This window comes from Sinocyclocheilus grahami, unplaced genomic scaffold, assembly GCF_001515645.1.
Source record: "Sinocyclocheilus grahami isolate Dianchi unplaced genomic scaffold, SAMN03320097.WGS_v1.1 scaffold754.1, whole genome shotgun sequence".
Classification (NCBI taxonomy): domain Eukaryota; kingdom Metazoa; phylum Chordata; class Actinopteri; order Cypriniformes; family Cyprinidae; genus Sinocyclocheilus; species Sinocyclocheilus grahami.
The window spans coordinates 422,980-441,843 of record NW_015505933.1 but is presented as its reverse complement, the minus strand read 5'-3'; the positions used below and the strand labels follow the sequence as shown (position 1 = coordinate 441,843).

The 18,864-nt window shown below is 38.3% G+C and overlaps 1 protein-coding gene across 1 annotated transcript in view; it reads left to right on the top strand.

Annotated features, from left to right (window-relative positions):
• Window positions 1–18,514, top strand: part of cdh2 (cadherin 2, type 1, N-cadherin (neuronal)) — a 52,412-nt gene extending 33,898 nt beyond the window's left edge. Inside the window, exons 6-16 of the mRNA XM_016245386.1 lie at window positions 3,015–3,159; window positions 3,239–3,411; window positions 5,527–5,664; window positions 5,753–5,938; window positions 7,642–7,895; window positions 8,885–9,027; window positions 12,107–12,340; window positions 12,433–12,666; window positions 13,779–13,918; window positions 15,158–15,322; window positions 17,082–18,514. Coding sequence (XP_016100872.1) covers window positions 3,015–3,159; window positions 3,239–3,411; window positions 5,527–5,664; window positions 5,753–5,938; window positions 7,642–7,895; window positions 8,885–9,027; window positions 12,107–12,340; window positions 12,433–12,666; window positions 13,779–13,918; window positions 15,158–15,322; window positions 17,082–17,288 — 2,019 coding nt within the window. The 3' untranslated portion in view covers window positions 17,289–18,514. The remainder of the gene's footprint in view (window positions 1–3,014; window positions 3,160–3,238; window positions 3,412–5,526; window positions 5,665–5,752; window positions 5,939–7,641; window positions 7,896–8,884; window positions 9,028–12,106; window positions 12,341–12,432; window positions 12,667–13,778; window positions 13,919–15,157; window positions 15,323–17,081) is intronic.
• Window positions 18,515–18,864: the final 350 nt, after the last annotated feature.

Genomic DNA, 18,864 nt, shown 5'->3' with positions numbered 1-18,864 from the left:
TATTAGTTCTACAGCTTCAGTTTCGGAACTTTCACGCTTAGTAACACATACAGCTGTGCCCTCACCACAGTGCAACAGTGAAAAGGGACCCCTTTCAAACAGTGTCGCGGTCCGAATGTTGTTTAAGCGACATACACCGGTATTGCGGTATTTAAAAAATTCATATCATAACAAAAATAAACACCGGTATTCGGTATGAACCGGTATACCGCCCAGCACTAATATATATATATATATATATATATGAAGAGTTCCAATGCAAAAGCCTCTAAAAGCCAACTTGGTTAAAAATGAGATAGTGATACTGAGTGAATGCTCTCCACACATAGTATATGTTCATCAAGTAATTTCACTTCAAATGTGCAAAATCCCAGCCTCGACCAATTCAGAAGTACCAGTACTTACATAGAAACCTATACATATTAGCCAGAAAGAAATGCTAATTTTAAAGAAAAACGTTAGATGTACTTAGAGGCTTTTGCATCTGAACTCTTCATATATGTATATATATATATATATATATATATATATATATATATAATTTTTTTCTTAGTTACTTTCCAGAAAATATCCTCAAAACAAGATCCATTTTTATATGAAACCACGTAAATATCTGCATAAGAATTCAGTTTTATTGGAAGATTCCCTATTCAGGGTGTCCGCGGGGTCTTAAAAAGTATTAAAAGTTGATAAATCAATTTAGAGGAAATTAAGACCCTTAAAAAGTATTAAAAAGTCTTAAATGCCATTTACCAAGGTATTAAATTTTGTATCATCTTTTCATTATGTATATTTGTCGAATAGTGGGGTTCTGTGTATTTTATTTATGGAATCCCGCGAGATTTGACGTCATCTGTTACGGCGCTCACTGACTGACTGCACCACTGCTTGATAGCGCGGGGCTTGTTGATCCCGCTCACGCTGAATTTCTGACCATTACCGCACACTCCCATTCGCTCCCGCGATTTTTGTGTCCGCTCCCACAAACATTCTAATATTGTATATAATTTTCGCCCATCAGGGCGCCACTATCAATATGTGGGGAAGATTCCCTATTCAGGGTGTCCGCGGGGTCTTAAAAAGTATTAAAAGTTGATAAATCAATTTAGAGGAAATTAAGACCCTTAAAAAGTATTAAAAAGTCTTAAATGCCATTTACCAAGGTATTAAATTTTGTATCATCTTTTCATTATGTATATTTGTCGAATAGTGGGGTTCTGTGTATTTTATTTATGGAATCCCGCGAGATTTGACGTCATCTGTTACGGCGCTCACTGACTGACTGCACCACTGCTTGATAGCGCGGGGCTTGTTGATCCCGCTCACGCTGAATTTCTGACCATTACCGCACACTCCCATTCGCTCCCGCGATTTTTGTGTCCGCTCCCACAAACATTCTAATATTGTATATAATTTTCGCCCATCAGGGCGCCACTATCAATATGTGGGGTCTGATCAGTCAGGTGTTTGTCATGAGAAGTGTTCCACAAAACAGCGATAAGAGTTGATGTGACAAATACATCTTTTGAATATACTGTGTGAACTCATTGCCCCGTTAGTTCGGAGAGCTTTATTTTCCCTCCTCAATAAATTTTGTCATTTGTTTTGTTTATTGGTCTAATTCTTGTTTCTTGGGTTGCGTTGGTTAGTGTATGTAATGCAATGCCTGTCTGTATTACACTTGTAAAACTATATATCAGTATTATACTTGGCAAAAATATATTTTTCTTATTAAATTTTTATAAAAAAATGTTTTTAAACCATAATCCATTACCAAATTTTCCTTTTTACAGATGATGTTTTAATGCATTTTCAAGTAATTAAGTCAAATTAATGTCATTTTTATCTCCTGCATGATGATAAGATTATAAAAGTGGCATTTATATTATAAAAGTGGTGTATGAAGGTGAAATGCAGAGTTTTGTATTGTTCAGTTCATTGTTTGGCCACCAAATCACCCAGTAAAAGTGTTGATTTATTATTTAAATTTCAAGTCAAAGTTAATTTTATACAAATGTATGCTTAAGATGGCGTAAGCACTTTCCAGTGCCCGTTTTGAGCGCACACATTGTTTAAAGATCAGACCTTTGCTCTTTAGATCCATGCATTCCATCCAGGATAGAGAGAAACTCTCTAAAACTCCCTATAAATTATGTGTGTCAGGGTTACCATGGCAGCCAGTCTGAGAATGTGACCTTTGACATCCCTTTAATCCACTGTACCATGAAGAGGAGAGCAGACCAAATTAAACTCGGAGGAGCTTATCCTAACACTAAGTCACACACACACACACATTCATTCATTGTGCTCGCAGGGGGGCATTCCCTAATTCTGGCTTTTCCTAAGTAAGAACAATCCTCAATCTCCCCTAGAAGTAGTTGCAAACTTTTCCTGCCTGGTTTCAATACCCTTTCACTTCACTACTGGACCCGAGAGGCTGTTAACCTCCCTCAGTGCCCACCTAATCCACATTCAGATTCAAATTATGCAGAGATTACATGAATATGAAATGATTTGCTTCCTAATGGTGCCAAAGGTGGCTTCTTTCTGTCAGCTTGTGCATAAATGTAGCAGACCTAAGACTGCTCTAGCACACAAACTGCAACCAAGTCGGCTGCAGCAGCTGCTTAACGCAAATAACCACTGTAAATGAGTGTGGTGGTTAAGAGCCTCTTTTCTGCTGACAGTGTGTCAGTACTGCAGTTACAGTTTTACAATTTATTCGCAATAACTTCTGAGTGTTGCACTGGCATAAAGACACTGGAAAAAATACTGTGGAACTTGTAAAACTCAAAAAGTACAAATGTGAATTTTAAAGCAACTTACTTCACACATTCTTTAAATAAATTAAAGCTTTTATTCAGCAAGGATGCATTCAATTGATCAAGGAATTAGAGTAAAGACATCTACAATGTTATAAACTAAATCCTTGTTGACTACAAGAGACTTGTTGTTGAAATGTTTGACCGTAAACTTTAGAATTTTGAAACTTTTGACTTTTTTTGCATTCACAGCTACGTGCTCATGCTGTAGACATCAATGGGAACCAGATGGAGAACCCCATCGACATCATCATCAATGTCATCGATATGAACGACAACCGGCCCGAGTTCACTCACCAGATCTGGAACGGAACCGTGGATGAGGGCGCCAAACCAGGTACACCTGTCTTCACATTTATGTGGATATAATGGTGGTTATAATGAAGGGGAAAGTGACATTTCTTGCTCGGCTCTAGGTACATTTGTAATGACAGTGACCTCCCAGGATAAGGATGACCCAAATACAGCCAATGGAATGCTCAGATACAAGATCCTCTCCCAGACCCCAGAGAGCCCCTCCTCCAACATGTTCACTATCAACAACAAGACTGGCAAAATCATCACTGTAGCTGCAGGTCTAGATCGTGAGGTATGACGACGTGTGTGCTAGTATCAACAATATACAATTCAACAATACTGTAAACCAGAGGTACTCAACCAATGTTAACACCAAGAGCAATAACTATAATGATAACTATAATATCGTTCACACTAATGGACGAAAACGCTGAGGTGCAGTTACTTTGTCGGTTGCTTTAATTTCTTGAGCTCAGGTGGATTCTGATTGGCTGTCAATGTTTTTAATTTTTCATCAGCTAGAAAAGGTTGTTTTGAGAGCAGAGGCGGACAGTAGTGAAGTATTTTTACTTTACTCAAGTAAATTTAAAAAGTATCTGTAGTTTATCAGTGTTTTTCTTTGGAAAACTTTACTTCACTACATTCCCAAGCATAATGTCATACTTTTTACTGCACTTCATTTCATAAATAAAAGTTGTTGTTCGTTTTACCTTTAATACTTAAGAACATTACAAATGTAGTACTTTCTTGTACTCAAGTAAATCTTTGAATTACTTTTACTTGAGTAAAAGTAAGAAAGTAATAGATTTCTAATGTTATTAAGTATTAAATTATATTTAATGTGAAACGTAGTGCAGTAAAAAGTACAATATTATGCTTTGGAATGTTGTGAAGTAAAGCTTTCTAAAGAAAATCACTCTGATAAAGTACAGACACCTGAAAAGTACAGCAGAGTAAAAATACTTCACTACTGTCCGCCTCTGTTTGAGAGTGATTCCAACAATATTGTTTCTCTGTGTCTTTATCGCTGCTATAGAATTAGAATGATTATTAGGACTTATCGTTATAGTTATCATCTTTGGTGTGAATGGGTTTTGATTGTAATATTATTTATATAGTATTATAGTGTTTATTGATTATTTAATTTTATTTTTGAACTACATTTTATTTTTATATTTTCAGTTTTTAGTTATTCATTTTAGTTTGTTTTATTATTTAATGTTATTTTTTAAGTGTGTTACTTCAACTTCAACTTATTTTATGTCAGTTAGTTGCTAAAACAACATTTCACATTTTTGTTTTTGTATAAGTTCAAAAAGTAAAAAAAAACATTCTTTTTCAAATACTGTACATTATTGTAAGTCCTCTATGCCCCGCCTCTCTCAAACGCTTAGTTTTCTACAAAGTCCTACAAAAACAGCGACAAGCGCAGTCTGCTCTGATTGGCCAGCTGACCCAGTGCATTGTGATTGGCCGAACACCGCAAACACTCGTCGGAAATTCAACGCCCCTTACCATAATCGCGAGCTTCATCTTTCAAAATAAATTTAAAGACAGAGCCCGAAAGGTGAACAGAGTCTCGTGACAGACACAGTGATGAATATGTGTTTGCAGTACACAAGCCACGGTTAAGACAGCTGACTCCACTGTGATGTGTCTCGCTCTCTCTCTCTCTTTCTCGCTTGCGCGCGCACACACACATACACACACCGCTCTCCCTCTCTCTCTCTCTCTTTCTCTCTCTCTCTCTCTCGCTCGCACACACACACACACACACGATGCGCAAAACTCCGCATTCGAACAGTCAATAGCAAATACTTAAACTAATAACAAAACAAATTGTCATACCAAAGTCAAAATGACCCCCTCCCCAAGGTTCACGAAACGGTCGTCCATAAAATGCATTGCTGTTCTGTTGAAAGTAATCTTAAAGATTCCTAAATGCATCTACTTTCGGAAGGCCAAATAAAGTGCTTTTGCTTTCGCCTAGAAACACACCGCGTCTCCCTGACATGGTTGCTTCAACACTAACTACGGTTACTGAAACCACGCCTTCTTTCTTTGCGTGAACATTTGGGCGGCATTATGCTAATATTTCCACATAGTGAGGTAGATATGTGGGGGCGTGTTAGAACGAGCTGTTTTAGGGGGGCGTGGCAGAGTCTTAACTTTGATAAAGAATATCTCTTTTGTTTTGAGACTTTAGTCTTTGCAACTTCAGGGATCTTATCTATGCACAATCAGCTTGTAACATTCCAAAGAGAAAGGAAAACATGAAATCGCATCATATGACCCCTTTAAGTAATAATTTTTCCCAGTTTTCTCATCCTGTCAGCCACTGCTGTAAACCATTTATGTCTTGCGATTTTAACCTAACTTATCTTGTTTTATTTTTGGTGCCGAGCAGAAGGTGCCTCAGTACACCCTGATCATTCAGGCTACTGACATGGAGGGAAACCCCACCTATGGTCTGTCCAACACCGCCACTGCTGTCATACGCCTGCTGGATGTCAATGACAACGCTCCAGAGTTCACTCGAGAGACTGTGAGTGACACACACACAGACACTTGAACATGTGTCTCGCTAAAGCCATCTTTGCTGAAAATCGAGCTCTCTCTGCCTGTCTCTGTAGTTCCATGGTGAGGTCCCAGAGAACCGTGTGAATATGATAGTGACGAATCTCACCGTGACTGACAAAGATGAACCGGGGACTCCAGCCTGGAATGCAGTGTACCGGATCATATCAGGGGATCCAACCGGACGCTTCTCCATCCCTACTGATCCCGTTACCAACGAAGGCCTCGTCACCGTCGTCAAGGTAACACTTACAACAAAACGTACTAAGAAATGAACATACTGACAAATGGTCTGGAACAGAGTACGTAAGTGGTTCCACTCCGGGTTTTACTCTTCCTGAGAGAAATCGGAGACGCAAAAAATCACTATACGCTTAGATACTGGAATGTCAGAAACCGAGAAGCGGAGAGATACAAACAGTGAAAAGTCCCAGGACTCTGCTCAACCAATCAGATTCATGGACCGGTTAACCGACCATAAGAATTTTGACCGATTAATACAATCAGTTTGCTGCATGGTTAAAATACACTACGCATATAAAAAATGTTTTTTAGGGGGGGGGAAACATAAGTCGCATTTTATTATTTCATTCAGATATAGGCCTAATGCCGATGCAAAATGTTTACAAATATTATAATAAACACTGTAAACAAATCCTTTCAATTAACAGTATTTAGAAAAGAACAAGAATTAAAAATATAAGAAGCTATAGCAATATAAACGGCAAGCCAAAACAAATTAATTTAGGCTAAAACGAAACTGAAACCAACGTTGGGTCTCATTCCACACAAAATCAAAAGTTTCCGTATTCGCGATGTATTTGAATGGCAAATTATTATTTATTATGTACTTCACTCGCGTTCCAATATCCACATAAAACAAAATGTTTTGCATAACATCACGGTGGTACTGTGATAACACTTATTGGCACAGATTTTACTAAAAAAAAAAAATTTCATATGTTTGACTGACTGTATTTTATTGTGATAATGAACAGGCTGCTTTGTCAAGGTAGCAATGCTTAACTGTGTGCGAGCATGCGGTGCAATCACTCCTTCTAACAATGGAAGAAACTACTCCTTTTAGAATTGTAAAAGGTTTGCCTTTATTTGTGTACATTCACAATAAAAACAAATCGTTGTGCTTTTGTAAAATAAGCCTAAAGAAAAATAGGATGCCGCTTTCTGCCGTCTGTTTCCTTTCGCGGAGCACAATAATGAACCGAAACTCTGCATACTAGGCTACTTGTTGCACAGTTTTTCTTTCATTTTCTTAATTTATTATTGAAGTAAAAATATGTTGCTCGTGTATAGGCCTATTTATTCATTATATATATATATATACAGTATATATATATAGCCTAGCTTTATGTTTTTCTCCACTCGCAGAAGCGCTGCAGGTGCATGATGTGATATGATGACCATGTGAATCCTCATGTTCTGTTGTTTGCTGCTTTTTGCGCATGTAAAATTAATCCCCGGGAAACAAATGTCAGTATTTTTTAACAGGTCACAGACATGTATCCTTTCTAATTTAATTCCATTCTAATTTAAAATAATCTTGTCGGTTAACGAGCGTCGGTTGTCGGTTAGGAAAAATAACCGAAATGAACATCCCTAACCGGAACTAATTGTTGTATAAATGCTGTAGTTGGGTTGCGCTGCTATTCGCTAGAATCTCGCTAGAGTCCCTCAGGCACGGGTTCAGATACGGAGCAAAAGACGGTCTCCATGGAAACAGCTTCCACCTGCTGTTCAGCTGAGTTAATGGTTTATGTCTCTTAATTGAGAATGAGTCATTCATTAATTATTATTCAAACATTTCTCCTCTGTGTATTTAATTGTAACACGATCCATTCATTGTATCATTTTAATTATTTTTCCTAACAGATTATGACACTATGTTAACTTGATTGTGTGTGTGTTTGTGTGTCCTTGTGTACAGCCAATTGATTTTGAGATGAATCGATCATTCATGCTGACGGTTGTCGCTGAAAATGAGGTGCCGCTGGCGAGTGGGATCCATCGCACCCGCCAGTCTACATCCACCGTGTCCATACGTGTCATCGACGTGAACGAAAGCCCAAATTTTGACCCCAACCCCAAACAGGTCAAACTGGAGGAGGGACTTCCACAGTGGTCGATGCTGGCGACTTTTACAGCTCATGATCCAGACAGATACATGCAGCAGACTATTAGGTATTAAAACACACACATGCATGTGCATTTAAAAGCCAGCTCTTATGTATGCATTTTTGGAAATTATTTTTTGAAATAGCAGGTGTTTGATGCGTTATGTAGACCAAAGCAGAGCTTTCTTGCTAGTCCAGCCAGAACAGGTTGCAAAATAGTCATGTAAAACAGATGGTCATGAATATGGCCTATTTAATTAATTGTTAATGGCTATGTTTGGAAAGGAACACTAACTTACTACTTACTGAATATTTTACTGTATAAATTGTATACTTGCTAGTATTTTTTTTAATAATATGGAAAAAATTAGGCATTATGCAATGATAAATGTTTTAAACACTACCTTGCTACATTTTTGTCATTACCTCATTATTTTTTTTATTTAACAAATGATTTTCAGTTAAAATCAATATTGAATTGTAGCGTCTGGACCAATCAAACACACTGTGTGTGTGTGTGTGTGTGTGTGTGTGTGTGTATGTGTATGTTAGACCGGCTTAATGTGTTTATGTAGTATGTTTGACTAGTTTAAGTGTTTATGTAGTTAATAAAACTTTACTTGTATCACGCTTGACGTGTTCATTGTTTGCTCATAACCGGAGTCACTAATCATGCAGATTTACGTTACAAACTTGGTAGAATTGTACAGTAAGAAAGTTATTTCCCTTAACCAGGAAATTAACGTTCTTAGAATTGACAAGACAGTTGACCCTGAGTGGTCAGCTAAATATCTACAGCGGATCTAAAATATGAATAGTTAATTATAACTAGTTATGGTTAATTATTCATATTTCCTGTCGTTGAGCTAAATTCGCTACAAATCATTGATAAACATTTTTTTCATCAAATATTGATAAAATGTAAAAGTGCCATTTGGCAGTGCTGTCAAATCAAATTGTTTAAAATAAAATGTTAAAATTGATAATATCTTTCTGATTCATATTTCTGTAGTTCTGAAGTAAATGTTAACCACCTTTATATGGTGTGTTTCAAAGGTACTCTAAATTGTTTGACCCCGCCAACTGGCTAGAGATCGACCCCAACAACGGACGAATTTCCACCATTGCTGTCCTGGACCGAGAATCTCCATATGTCAAAAACAACCTCTACAACGCCACATTCATGGCCGCTGATAACGGTAGGAGCAACTGTGTTTGAATGCGTATGTATGCAGAAGCAGTTGAGATTGAGTGATTCCATTGATTTTAGCTCTAGGGAGGAATTACAACCCGAACAAACTGCAACTGAGATATACACATGCCCACACATCCATGTTAATGATCACACCAACAACATATGCAAACTCATTCTGAATGTCTATACATTTACTTTCTCTGGGTTTTTTCTTTGAAGCACACACATATGCACATACACTACCCGCTGTGTGAAAGAGTCTACAGAAGTCTGCTAGGCCCTATTCTGCTGTGGTGTTTAACATTCTCGCTGCATCAGAGCCGTGAAACAAACCCCCTCTCACACACACACACGCTGTAAATTTGAAAGCTTGTCTCCAGAAACACTCACTAAACTGTTGTACCATTTTTGTATGCGGCATTTCAGCAGAAAAACCTACCTGTAATCCAGTTTATCCAGACACTACATGCACTGAAATAGGGAAGCACTGTGTGTAAATTAAGTAATTGTCATTCTTTTTAGCACAAATACACCTTTATATGTAAAGTAGGCTTGTTATAGATCAGCACTCTTAGATTGCACAAACTCAACGCTATCTTCATGGCCAATTATCATTGTGCTGGAAACCAGGGGATAATGTTAAGACATTTTTATTAAAAAAAAAGAAAAAAATAGTTAATTGAAAAAGTTGTTTGTGTACATTTTCCAGTGATAATTGCAGCTGCAATTTATGAAAGGATGAAGATTAGTGTTATAGCCAGCTGTGTGGTGCAGTCAAGTGCACTTTCTACATTTGAAAGGTGTCTGGATTGCAGTGGTGGAGTGATGCTGTACAGTTACTAAAAAGTATTTCATATTGTAGTAGTCTGCTGCATCCACCACAACCAAACGCACATAATTATTGGCCAACTACAGTTGCAAGTTCTGTTGTTGCCAATGTAGTTCAATGATTCAGTGTTTCCCGAAACCATACTGTAGTTATGTGATTAGTTTCTTGGTAGTACAACATATAGACTAGATCATGCTCTTGAGCTAAATAAGCAAGCTAACATGCAGTATAATATATATATTTTATGCACATTCAAGCAAATTTAATTCTATGTCTTTTAGTTAACTGAGTGAAAGTGCCATTTTTTTAGTACCCTGGAGGAGTAAGACAGAACCTGCGATTGATTCAAACATCTGTAAATAAAGCAAAACAATAATTATCAAAGTAGTACTTAGATGCCAAGTTTATTTATAGCAATAATCTGACATTAATTCGATCTCAAATTGATTCTTTAATAGCAGTTATTACTTCATTACCTTTGTGACGTTAGTATCAACAGTTCTATATTGTTGAACCAACATGGTTTGAACGGCGAATATGCAACAAAGCTACTACAGTTTGACTAGCTAATAATTTTTTTTTAATTATTATGTTGTACTGGAAACGCATGCCTAAGGAACTACAGTGTGCAAATTGCCTTTAGAACTTTTTTTTTGGGTGTGTGCGCTGTAACCTTAATTTCTATAATACATTTGTGAATCAAGTGCTAAAATAATGCAGACAGAGTGCGCAAATACACAACGCTAACTTAACATTCTTAGTGAATTCCTGTTTTAGTTCAGTTGAATCTTTGTGTGCAAGTAGCAGGGCTCCCTTTTCCACAAAGAAGCCTTTTCGCATCTAGTTCAATGCTGATTCGCACACCTGATTCAATAAATTAAGGATACTTGGTCGTACTTGAGTTAGGGGTTTTCAGGGCTGGAACAGATTAAAAATGTGCTGTGATTGGCAGGAGTAGAACAGAAAGCCGTCAGCCTGCTGCATTGCACTGCCTGTCTCTTGTTCTTTGTTTAAAGATCAGTGAAGTCGAAAGGTCTTGTTACTCTTGTTGAAACAGAAACTAAGCTCTAAGTAGTGATGGTCCAGTCTGTGCTGGGGCTCTTGTTCACAGATATTTCATGGACATGGGCAGCTTGATTTTATCTTATAGACTGTGCATTATGGTTTATAAATGAGTTAGCATGCTCAGCAACCCAGAAGAGAGGAGCCTAAAGTCGTTAACTGCTGTAGTTCGTCTGTATCGTCAGTTTTCAACTATTAGTGTTTGGCTCAGATGTCACGCCCACAAACCCATCACGGTCATGATGCATATTGCACACAGTAACGGCAAGAGCTGTACGGAATCAGTTTCCAGGACTCCAGGTGCACAAGTTTTGTTATTAATCGTCCCGTTGTGTAGGAACGGATACAGCTATGGCCGGAAGTGATGCAAAATCTCGCCGGATGGACAGGAAGTCCATTAATAAAAATAAATTAAATGGACAGTAAAGAAGACAACTAGCTAACTAATCAGCCTACATTGTGGCAGAGTCCTTCGAAACCAAATTCTCTTAAAATCAGTATCTGTATCCCTTCTAGCCTCAACTTGTCGTGTAGGATAAATTTTTTAAACTACATGTTGAAAATAGTGTTTTGAATTTTAAATTTTAAAATTAAACTTTTTCAACTATTCAACTATTCAATATTTATTGTGAACTATTTATTGACTTCAAAGACCGCAAGGGTAAAACTGAGTGTTTACCTAGCATGTGACAGCTGCCGCTGATGTGTGGCGTCAATGAGTTGTCTGAAAAAATAGGGTGCACAGCCTGTCTAAATTTGTTTACCTTGGACCACTTATGTACATAATGTATAAATCTATAAAATCGCATTTTACTGAGATATGTCAACATTTAAACCACTTTAAAGTGTTTTTTTCTTCTCTTTTTTGTAACATTTGTTTTGTTTGATATTCGATTACGTTGAAACGCAATGCTTACATTTAAAAACGTAATCCAGCATTTTCTCTCAAAAAATCCTGTCGTACATTGAATCTTGCAATAGTGTTGGCCGTGAAGGATCCATCTGTTGTAACCTTCATGGCCCGGGAAACAAAGGACGCATTCTGAGACTGCATTTGATGGAGTCTTCAAATTGGTTTGGAATTGGTGACGCATTCTGTCTTCAAATGCAGCCTTCAATGGATGCAGCCTCTGAATTGAGACATAGCTTATGCTTGTATTGACTTCCCCTTTTTCCTTCTGTCCATTGACAGGTGTTCCCCCTGCGAGTGGGACGGGTACTCTGCAGATCTACCTGCTGGACATCAACGATAACGCACCTCGAGTCTTCCCTCAAGAAACAGAAGTGTGCGAGCGCCCCGAACCTAATGCCATCAATATCACAGCCGTAGACGGAGATCTCAACCCCAACGCTGGGCCCTATGCTTTTGAACTGCCCAACCGACCCTCTGACCTCCGCAGGAACTGGACACTGACTCGAATCAGTGGTACGCCACATGGAAAAGATTTCTCTGGGATTAACAATTACTTAATTCTTATTGCCAGACTTCATCTCATGTGTTTTGTGGTTGGTTTGTAGGCGATCATGCTCAGTTAAGTCTGAAGATTAGTTACCTGGAAAGCGGGATATATGAGCTGCCCATCAGCATCACGGACTCGGGTAACCTGCCCATGTCCAACACCACCTACCTGCGCATCAAAGTGTGCCAGTGCGATCATCACGGTGACTGTGTGGACATGGAACGCATCATGGCAGCTGGGCTGGGCACCGGAGCCATCATCGCCATACTTATCTGCATCATCATTCTGCTGGGTAAGACACACTAGGCAGAAGCTATTTCTTCCAGGCAGTGGCGTTCTTATCAGTTGGTCACATTTCTGCCGAGCACATGTGATCTGCTTTTGGAGTCACAAAAGCTTTCATAGTGAGGCTGTTGTAGAAAGGATATAAACAGTTCTGTTCACTTACACCAGTGTTATCAGTTGAATCAAAATCAATGCCTTTCTCTTTTCGGGTTGACTGTAGCTGGGCTTCCATCCATGGATTTTTATTTAATATTTAATATTTTATTTTTAAAAATGTTGGATGGAAACACCAAGAGGTAAATCCAATTTCTAAAATATGCACACAAAAAAAGAACGTATAAGCTCTCTTGAGGTGGATGAATGTTTTATTCAGCAAGAAGACAAACAAACTACGATGGAAACACATTGTGCCTAGAGTCATGTGATTCAACAATTCACTTCAGACCAATATCATTTCATAAATTTGGCTCTGGTCTTCAAGAAACACTGGAGCCAAAGCCTGTCGTCAAAACGATTGGCTACGGTCACCTTACAAAACAGTTTGTTAGCTTCTGTCGTCATTCAAAAGCGATGACATTTTTCTGAATGTTTTGTCTCTGCTCTCTAAAGTAATTTATTACATTTAATAAAAGAGCCACGGTAGTTTTCCCAATAGCCACAACTTCCATTTCTGTTTTGCTCAAACTTCTGTGAAAGTGACCATTTTGTTCTCTCAAACACATGGGATGAAAAACCTGTTTTTTCGTTAAATTAAATTTGGAATATGGATGGAAACATAGCTTGTGATTAACTCAGTTGCGCAGTCTCTGCAGTTTTAAATCACTTTACATAAAATTGACCTATTAACCTAAAAAAAACAGCAGATGAAATACTTTGACGTGAATAATATCACAGAATAATAGCAGAATCCAATTTTTACTACCTAATGAGCTAATTTTATGGAAAAATTACACGAAAATATAACTCGAGCAACAGTAACTGAGGATGGCTGAACTTAGCGAAACGTCGATTTCGGTTTGTGGTGCTAAAAATTACACACTGCACCTTTAACTGTCTGATCTCAAGTCATTTTGCTTGTTTTATATTGATCTATCTCTCACTTTCTGTCTCTCTCTGCAGTGCTGGTGTTGATGTTTGTGATGTGGATGAAGAGACGGGATAAAGAGAGACAGGCCAAGCAGCTGCTGATCGATCCAGAGGACGATGTGCGAGACAACATACTCAAATACGACGAGGAAGGCGGTGGAGAGGAAGACCAGGTACATGCACTCCCTCTCTATTGCTGCTGCTGCTGCTGCTGGGCATACACAATTATTGCAACTCAGAATTACTCAAGACAATCTAGCTTGTTTAATAAAAACATTTTTAAAAGTTTCATTTTAACCAGTCGTTAAATGTTCACGATTTTAATTTGAGCGGTGTGGTGCAGTTTGAAATCTTGATGACTAATTTTCAGCATCCGTTTTGCAAGTCATTATAAAGTGACTAAATTTAAATGGATGCAACAGTTCCTGCATTGCCTGGTGGTGTGACTATGTGTGAGACTCTCAGATTTGCATTTGAGCCAAACTTTGGTTTTTGCACAACTAACACACACAAAACACTCAGATTTGTATTTTATCAGTTTGGAGACTTTTCTATGGTTTTTATGAGTTAATGATATGAACTAACTCCCACAGGTACCATTTGGCATTTTTAGATTTAATTAAAACATTAAATCTAAAGAAGTCCATTAGTAATGTATTTAAGCCTGGAGTACGCTGTGTTTTTTCCACCTGCTTCTACATCTTGCACATGGTTGAGTGTTCTAGCATTTTCAAAGAAATACTCCATAAACCATGAGCACTTACAGACGTGTCATCTTGTAAAAGGCAGGTATATTCTGACCTCCTTTCATATCCATTTCTGTTGTTTTAACCTTCAGCTATGGTTATTTTTATTGGCATTTTCTTTTTCAACTAATTCTTGAAAACAGCAGCTCAACTGCACAATGTATATGTATGTATCAGAAATCAAATAATATTTTTGGCTATCAACTAGCTAAGTAAAGACTTTGACTGTATACAAAAACTATTTTATACTAATTTTAACTACTTGCTTACCTAAAAGAAACAAACAAGTACAATTTTTCCTGTTTTTTTAATTGTTTATATATTTGGCACACTTAAAAGATTCAGATCATCAAACTAATTTTAAGATTACACAAAGATAATGCAAGTAAATACAAAATGGCGTTTTTAAATGATGATTTATTTTATTAAGGTATATATATATATATAGGACATTCTAACATTTTCGACGAGGAAGGTTTTTAGCTAACTTCTGAAAAGAAAACCCACATGAATATCCTTCATATGGAACAAAACAAACTTAAATTACATTTCTAAGGTCAAAACGTTCTTTGTTCTCCATGCAGATGTTTCCTGAAAACCAAGGGCTTTGAGCAGACCTCTAACCCTATTTGTGATTGACTCTTCCCTCTATCTGTGATTCTTCAGGACTATGATCTGAGCCAGCTGCAGCAGCCCGATACTCTGGAGCCAGACATGATCAAGCCCGTCGGGATCCGCCGGCTGGACGAGCGACCGATGCACTCCGAGCCCAACTATCCCATCCGCTCAGCCGCACCCCATCCTGGAGACATAGGAGAGTTCATCCACGAGGTACAAAATGGCTCGATGGTACCAGTGATAAGACCTAATGGTGATTGATTGGTTAATTGGACCATGGTCCTTTTAGTTTTGTTGATCATTAGCCAGGCTCAGGGATTCAATATCTCATGCTACAGTCTGTGGATGTGTGCCCTCCCACGCATACATGCAGACCTCACAGGCTCTAAGCAATGCGACTGCGCTCAAAGCAGTGTGAGATTAGCAAGAAACTGCTTAAATCAGGTAATGAATTAAACATTACTGCTAAATGTAATCAGCCTCACTTAAAAGACAGGCAGGCTCTGTAGACGGCAGCATTTGCCAATCTGTTTGACTGAACTGTGTTTTAAAGAAATCCGGCAGTTTGGATTTTTAGCTGTTTTTTAGCGTTCCAACAAAAATGTTCACTTACGAGTTTGGTTTGTAGCCTTTTTATGTCTGCAGAAAGATTTGTTTGGACAAGCGACTTCAGGATTCAGAATTATGTCAACTGAACGTCTATACAGTGTTTAGTCTGTAGCACTCTGCCTGGACAGTGTTATGCCAAGAATAGAACTTTATTTGTACAATATGGAAGGCTTTCAAAACCAAGTGAGCTGTCTTCCTAGGCCACATTTTTGGGCACTAGAGGCATTTTAAACATTCAAATTGAATGTGCATTTGGGTGTTTGATTCACTACCAAAATTGGTTGGGCACATGTAAATCAAACATTTGAATTTGTCCATGCCCATAAATGTTGTACATATAGAAAGTTTGTGTCTCATGTTTTGTATCTAAATTCGTGTCCGAAATGCTGCACTTAGTGCTACTCATTTGCAGTTGGAAGGAAATGGCGTTTTAAATTTTAGCTTTATTAGAAAAGTGACCGTAACGACTGCTGAGTGTTCAACACATTGGATTTTTTGGCTAAAGAAGTACATAATTCAGTATTTGCTCTCTTGTATTTTCTAATGTTTTGTATAGTATTTGTTATAATTATTACAGACAAGACATGCAAATAAGCGCCCCCCCCCCCCCCAAATAAATACAAAAAATGAGAGTAATGGTAATATATTAGCATTTATAAAGTTTGAAGATTACCATATTCTAATAAATTCATAGTAATTATGAGATGGATCATAGACTAAACTTCAGAGGACCTTCTAATAGAGTTTTTTTTTTTTTTTTTTTACTTGCATTAGCTGCAGCCACATTTATAATTTTAAATAGATTGGGGAATTCCAGAGATTCAACATTTTCTTACATACTAGGAAATGGTCGGTACACAGTGGTCTTTCTGTTCATTCAAATTTTCGGATTCACCTGCACACATATATTACAAAACGGTACAGAACAGTGTGAAATAGGACGCACACACTCGTTTTACTTAATGGGTTTCAGTTGTATTGTCGCTCCTTCCTCCTTCCTTCCTCTTCTCACTTCAGTTGTTTCTCATCCAGTGCGCTGACAGAGCGTTCAGTGTTTCATTGTTTAATTGCGTGAGCTCAGACTGTGCTTAGCTGTGCCGTTTCCAGAATGCAGCCGCTTATAAATAAACGCTTAGCCTGTTCCAGAGTCCAGCATCTGTTTGCATGGCGACCCGAATTCTTCTCCGCTTCTCTCTCGTCCCATCTCCCCTCCTCCTCTTTTGTTCCTACTTCTTTTTCTCCATCCCCATCCCCCTCTGCACTTAAACAGCAATACCAAATGTGTAATTTAAACGGTTGTACTAGAGAACGTTTGAAATTTGTCTATTTTTAAACCACATCCGTTCTCGTCATGTTCCCCCAGGGTCTCAAAGCGGCCGACACCGATCCCACGGCCCCTCCGTATGACTCGCTGCTGGTGTTCGACTATGAGGGCAGTGGCTCCACGGCCGGATCGCTCAGCTCCCTTCACTCCTCCAGCAGCGGAGGCGACCAGGACTATGACTACCTCAACGACTGGGGCCCTCGCTTCCGCAAACTCGCCGACATGTACGGAGGCAATGACGACTAGCTTACGCCATCACCGCAGGACCACAGAAAGAGAAGGAGGAACCGGAGGAGGAGGAAAATTAAAAGAAAAAACATCAAAAAAACAGTGTGGCACTTTTTTTTTATCGCGGGACGTGGACAGTGTGCAGAATCAAAACAATGAAGAAACCAATATACCCTAGAGAGACAGAGAATGAAGACTGAGAAACGAAGAGACAAGAAAGTGGAAGGAAGATCACCATGGCAACAAAACCAGGTCTCTCCGAGGCCCTCTGTTGTAGACGGAGGGGGTCTAATGAAGGAAATCTGTCTAGTTTTGGTTCAGTCCAGGATTTTTTCGCCCTAAGTTTGAAGGATCATCAGTACGAAACGTATGAAGGAACGCTTAAAGAACGTTAAATGAATGCTAAGTTACACTTGAATCTCACAGTACAGAAGCACTGGGATATTACGTGCCTTTTTGTACATTTTTTTTTTTTTTACTTTTTCCTTTCTTTTTCGTTCTTTGTTCATTTGATCTGATGATGTTGTTTTTCTGTTCAATGGCTTTGGTGGCTCAGAGTTTTGGAGTGTTTTTTTGTCGTGAGCCTGTTTATAACGTTGATGCTTCTACACGCTTCTGTTTGCGTTTCTCACCGTCACGCTGTTCGTTCACGTCACATATGAAAACAAAGACTTTGGAAGAGTGAGAGCGTCTAGACAGAGAGAACAGCTTTGTACAGTATGCTAGAAAATAGATTTCAGTTTCTCGTTTTTGTTGCGTTTTCTTTTTTTTTTTTTACATATATATTCACCATTTTTCCACCAAAACGTTAACTTATGCAGCCGGTTGCAAAATGGGAGACGAGCGTTATTATTTGGTAGCAGAACTTTTTGTTTTGTTCATTTATTTTTCTCTCTCTCTCTCTGCAGTTTTTTTGAAGTGATTTAGTATTTTGTAAATGAAAATGTTCCAGTTTGTTTTTTTTTTGTTTTTTTCAAATGTCATCTGCCTTAGTCATCCTGGTATTCTTTCATGCCTGGTATTCTTTCATTTTTTACTCCACTGTAAATTAAATGGTGTGTACATAGTTTTTGTTTTGTTTCTCCTCTTTTGATGTAGTCTACGAAGAAGAACAGGGCGTGAAGAACTTGTATATGTATAATTTGGACTACAGACAAAAGGATTTTTGCATGTTTTTATCTTTTCCGTATAAAACAGTCTTTCTGAAATTTATTTACACACAAATAAAGAAATGCCCACCTCAATGGAGACTAAAGCGAATAAGTGAGACAGAAGTTTGGTCCAGATCCCTGTTGCTTTCATTCCTCCCCTTACGTAACACGTAACATTCCTTTTTGGTTAATGACCTTCCATTTGCCCGTTCTCTGATTTCATGGCTTGACGTCCTTCGTCAAGGATTCCGTGTTGACCTTCCGCTTCCTTTGTTCTTCTCAGCTACGTTCTGCATTTCCATTGTCTTCTCCCCGGGCCACTCTCATGGATCAACTGACGTTCGAGGCCATACTCCTAAATGCACGATCCTTCGGGATCTTCATGTTTGAGCTAAACTGTAAAGGTGGACCGAAGCCCTCATCATAATTGTCTCTGCCTGTTA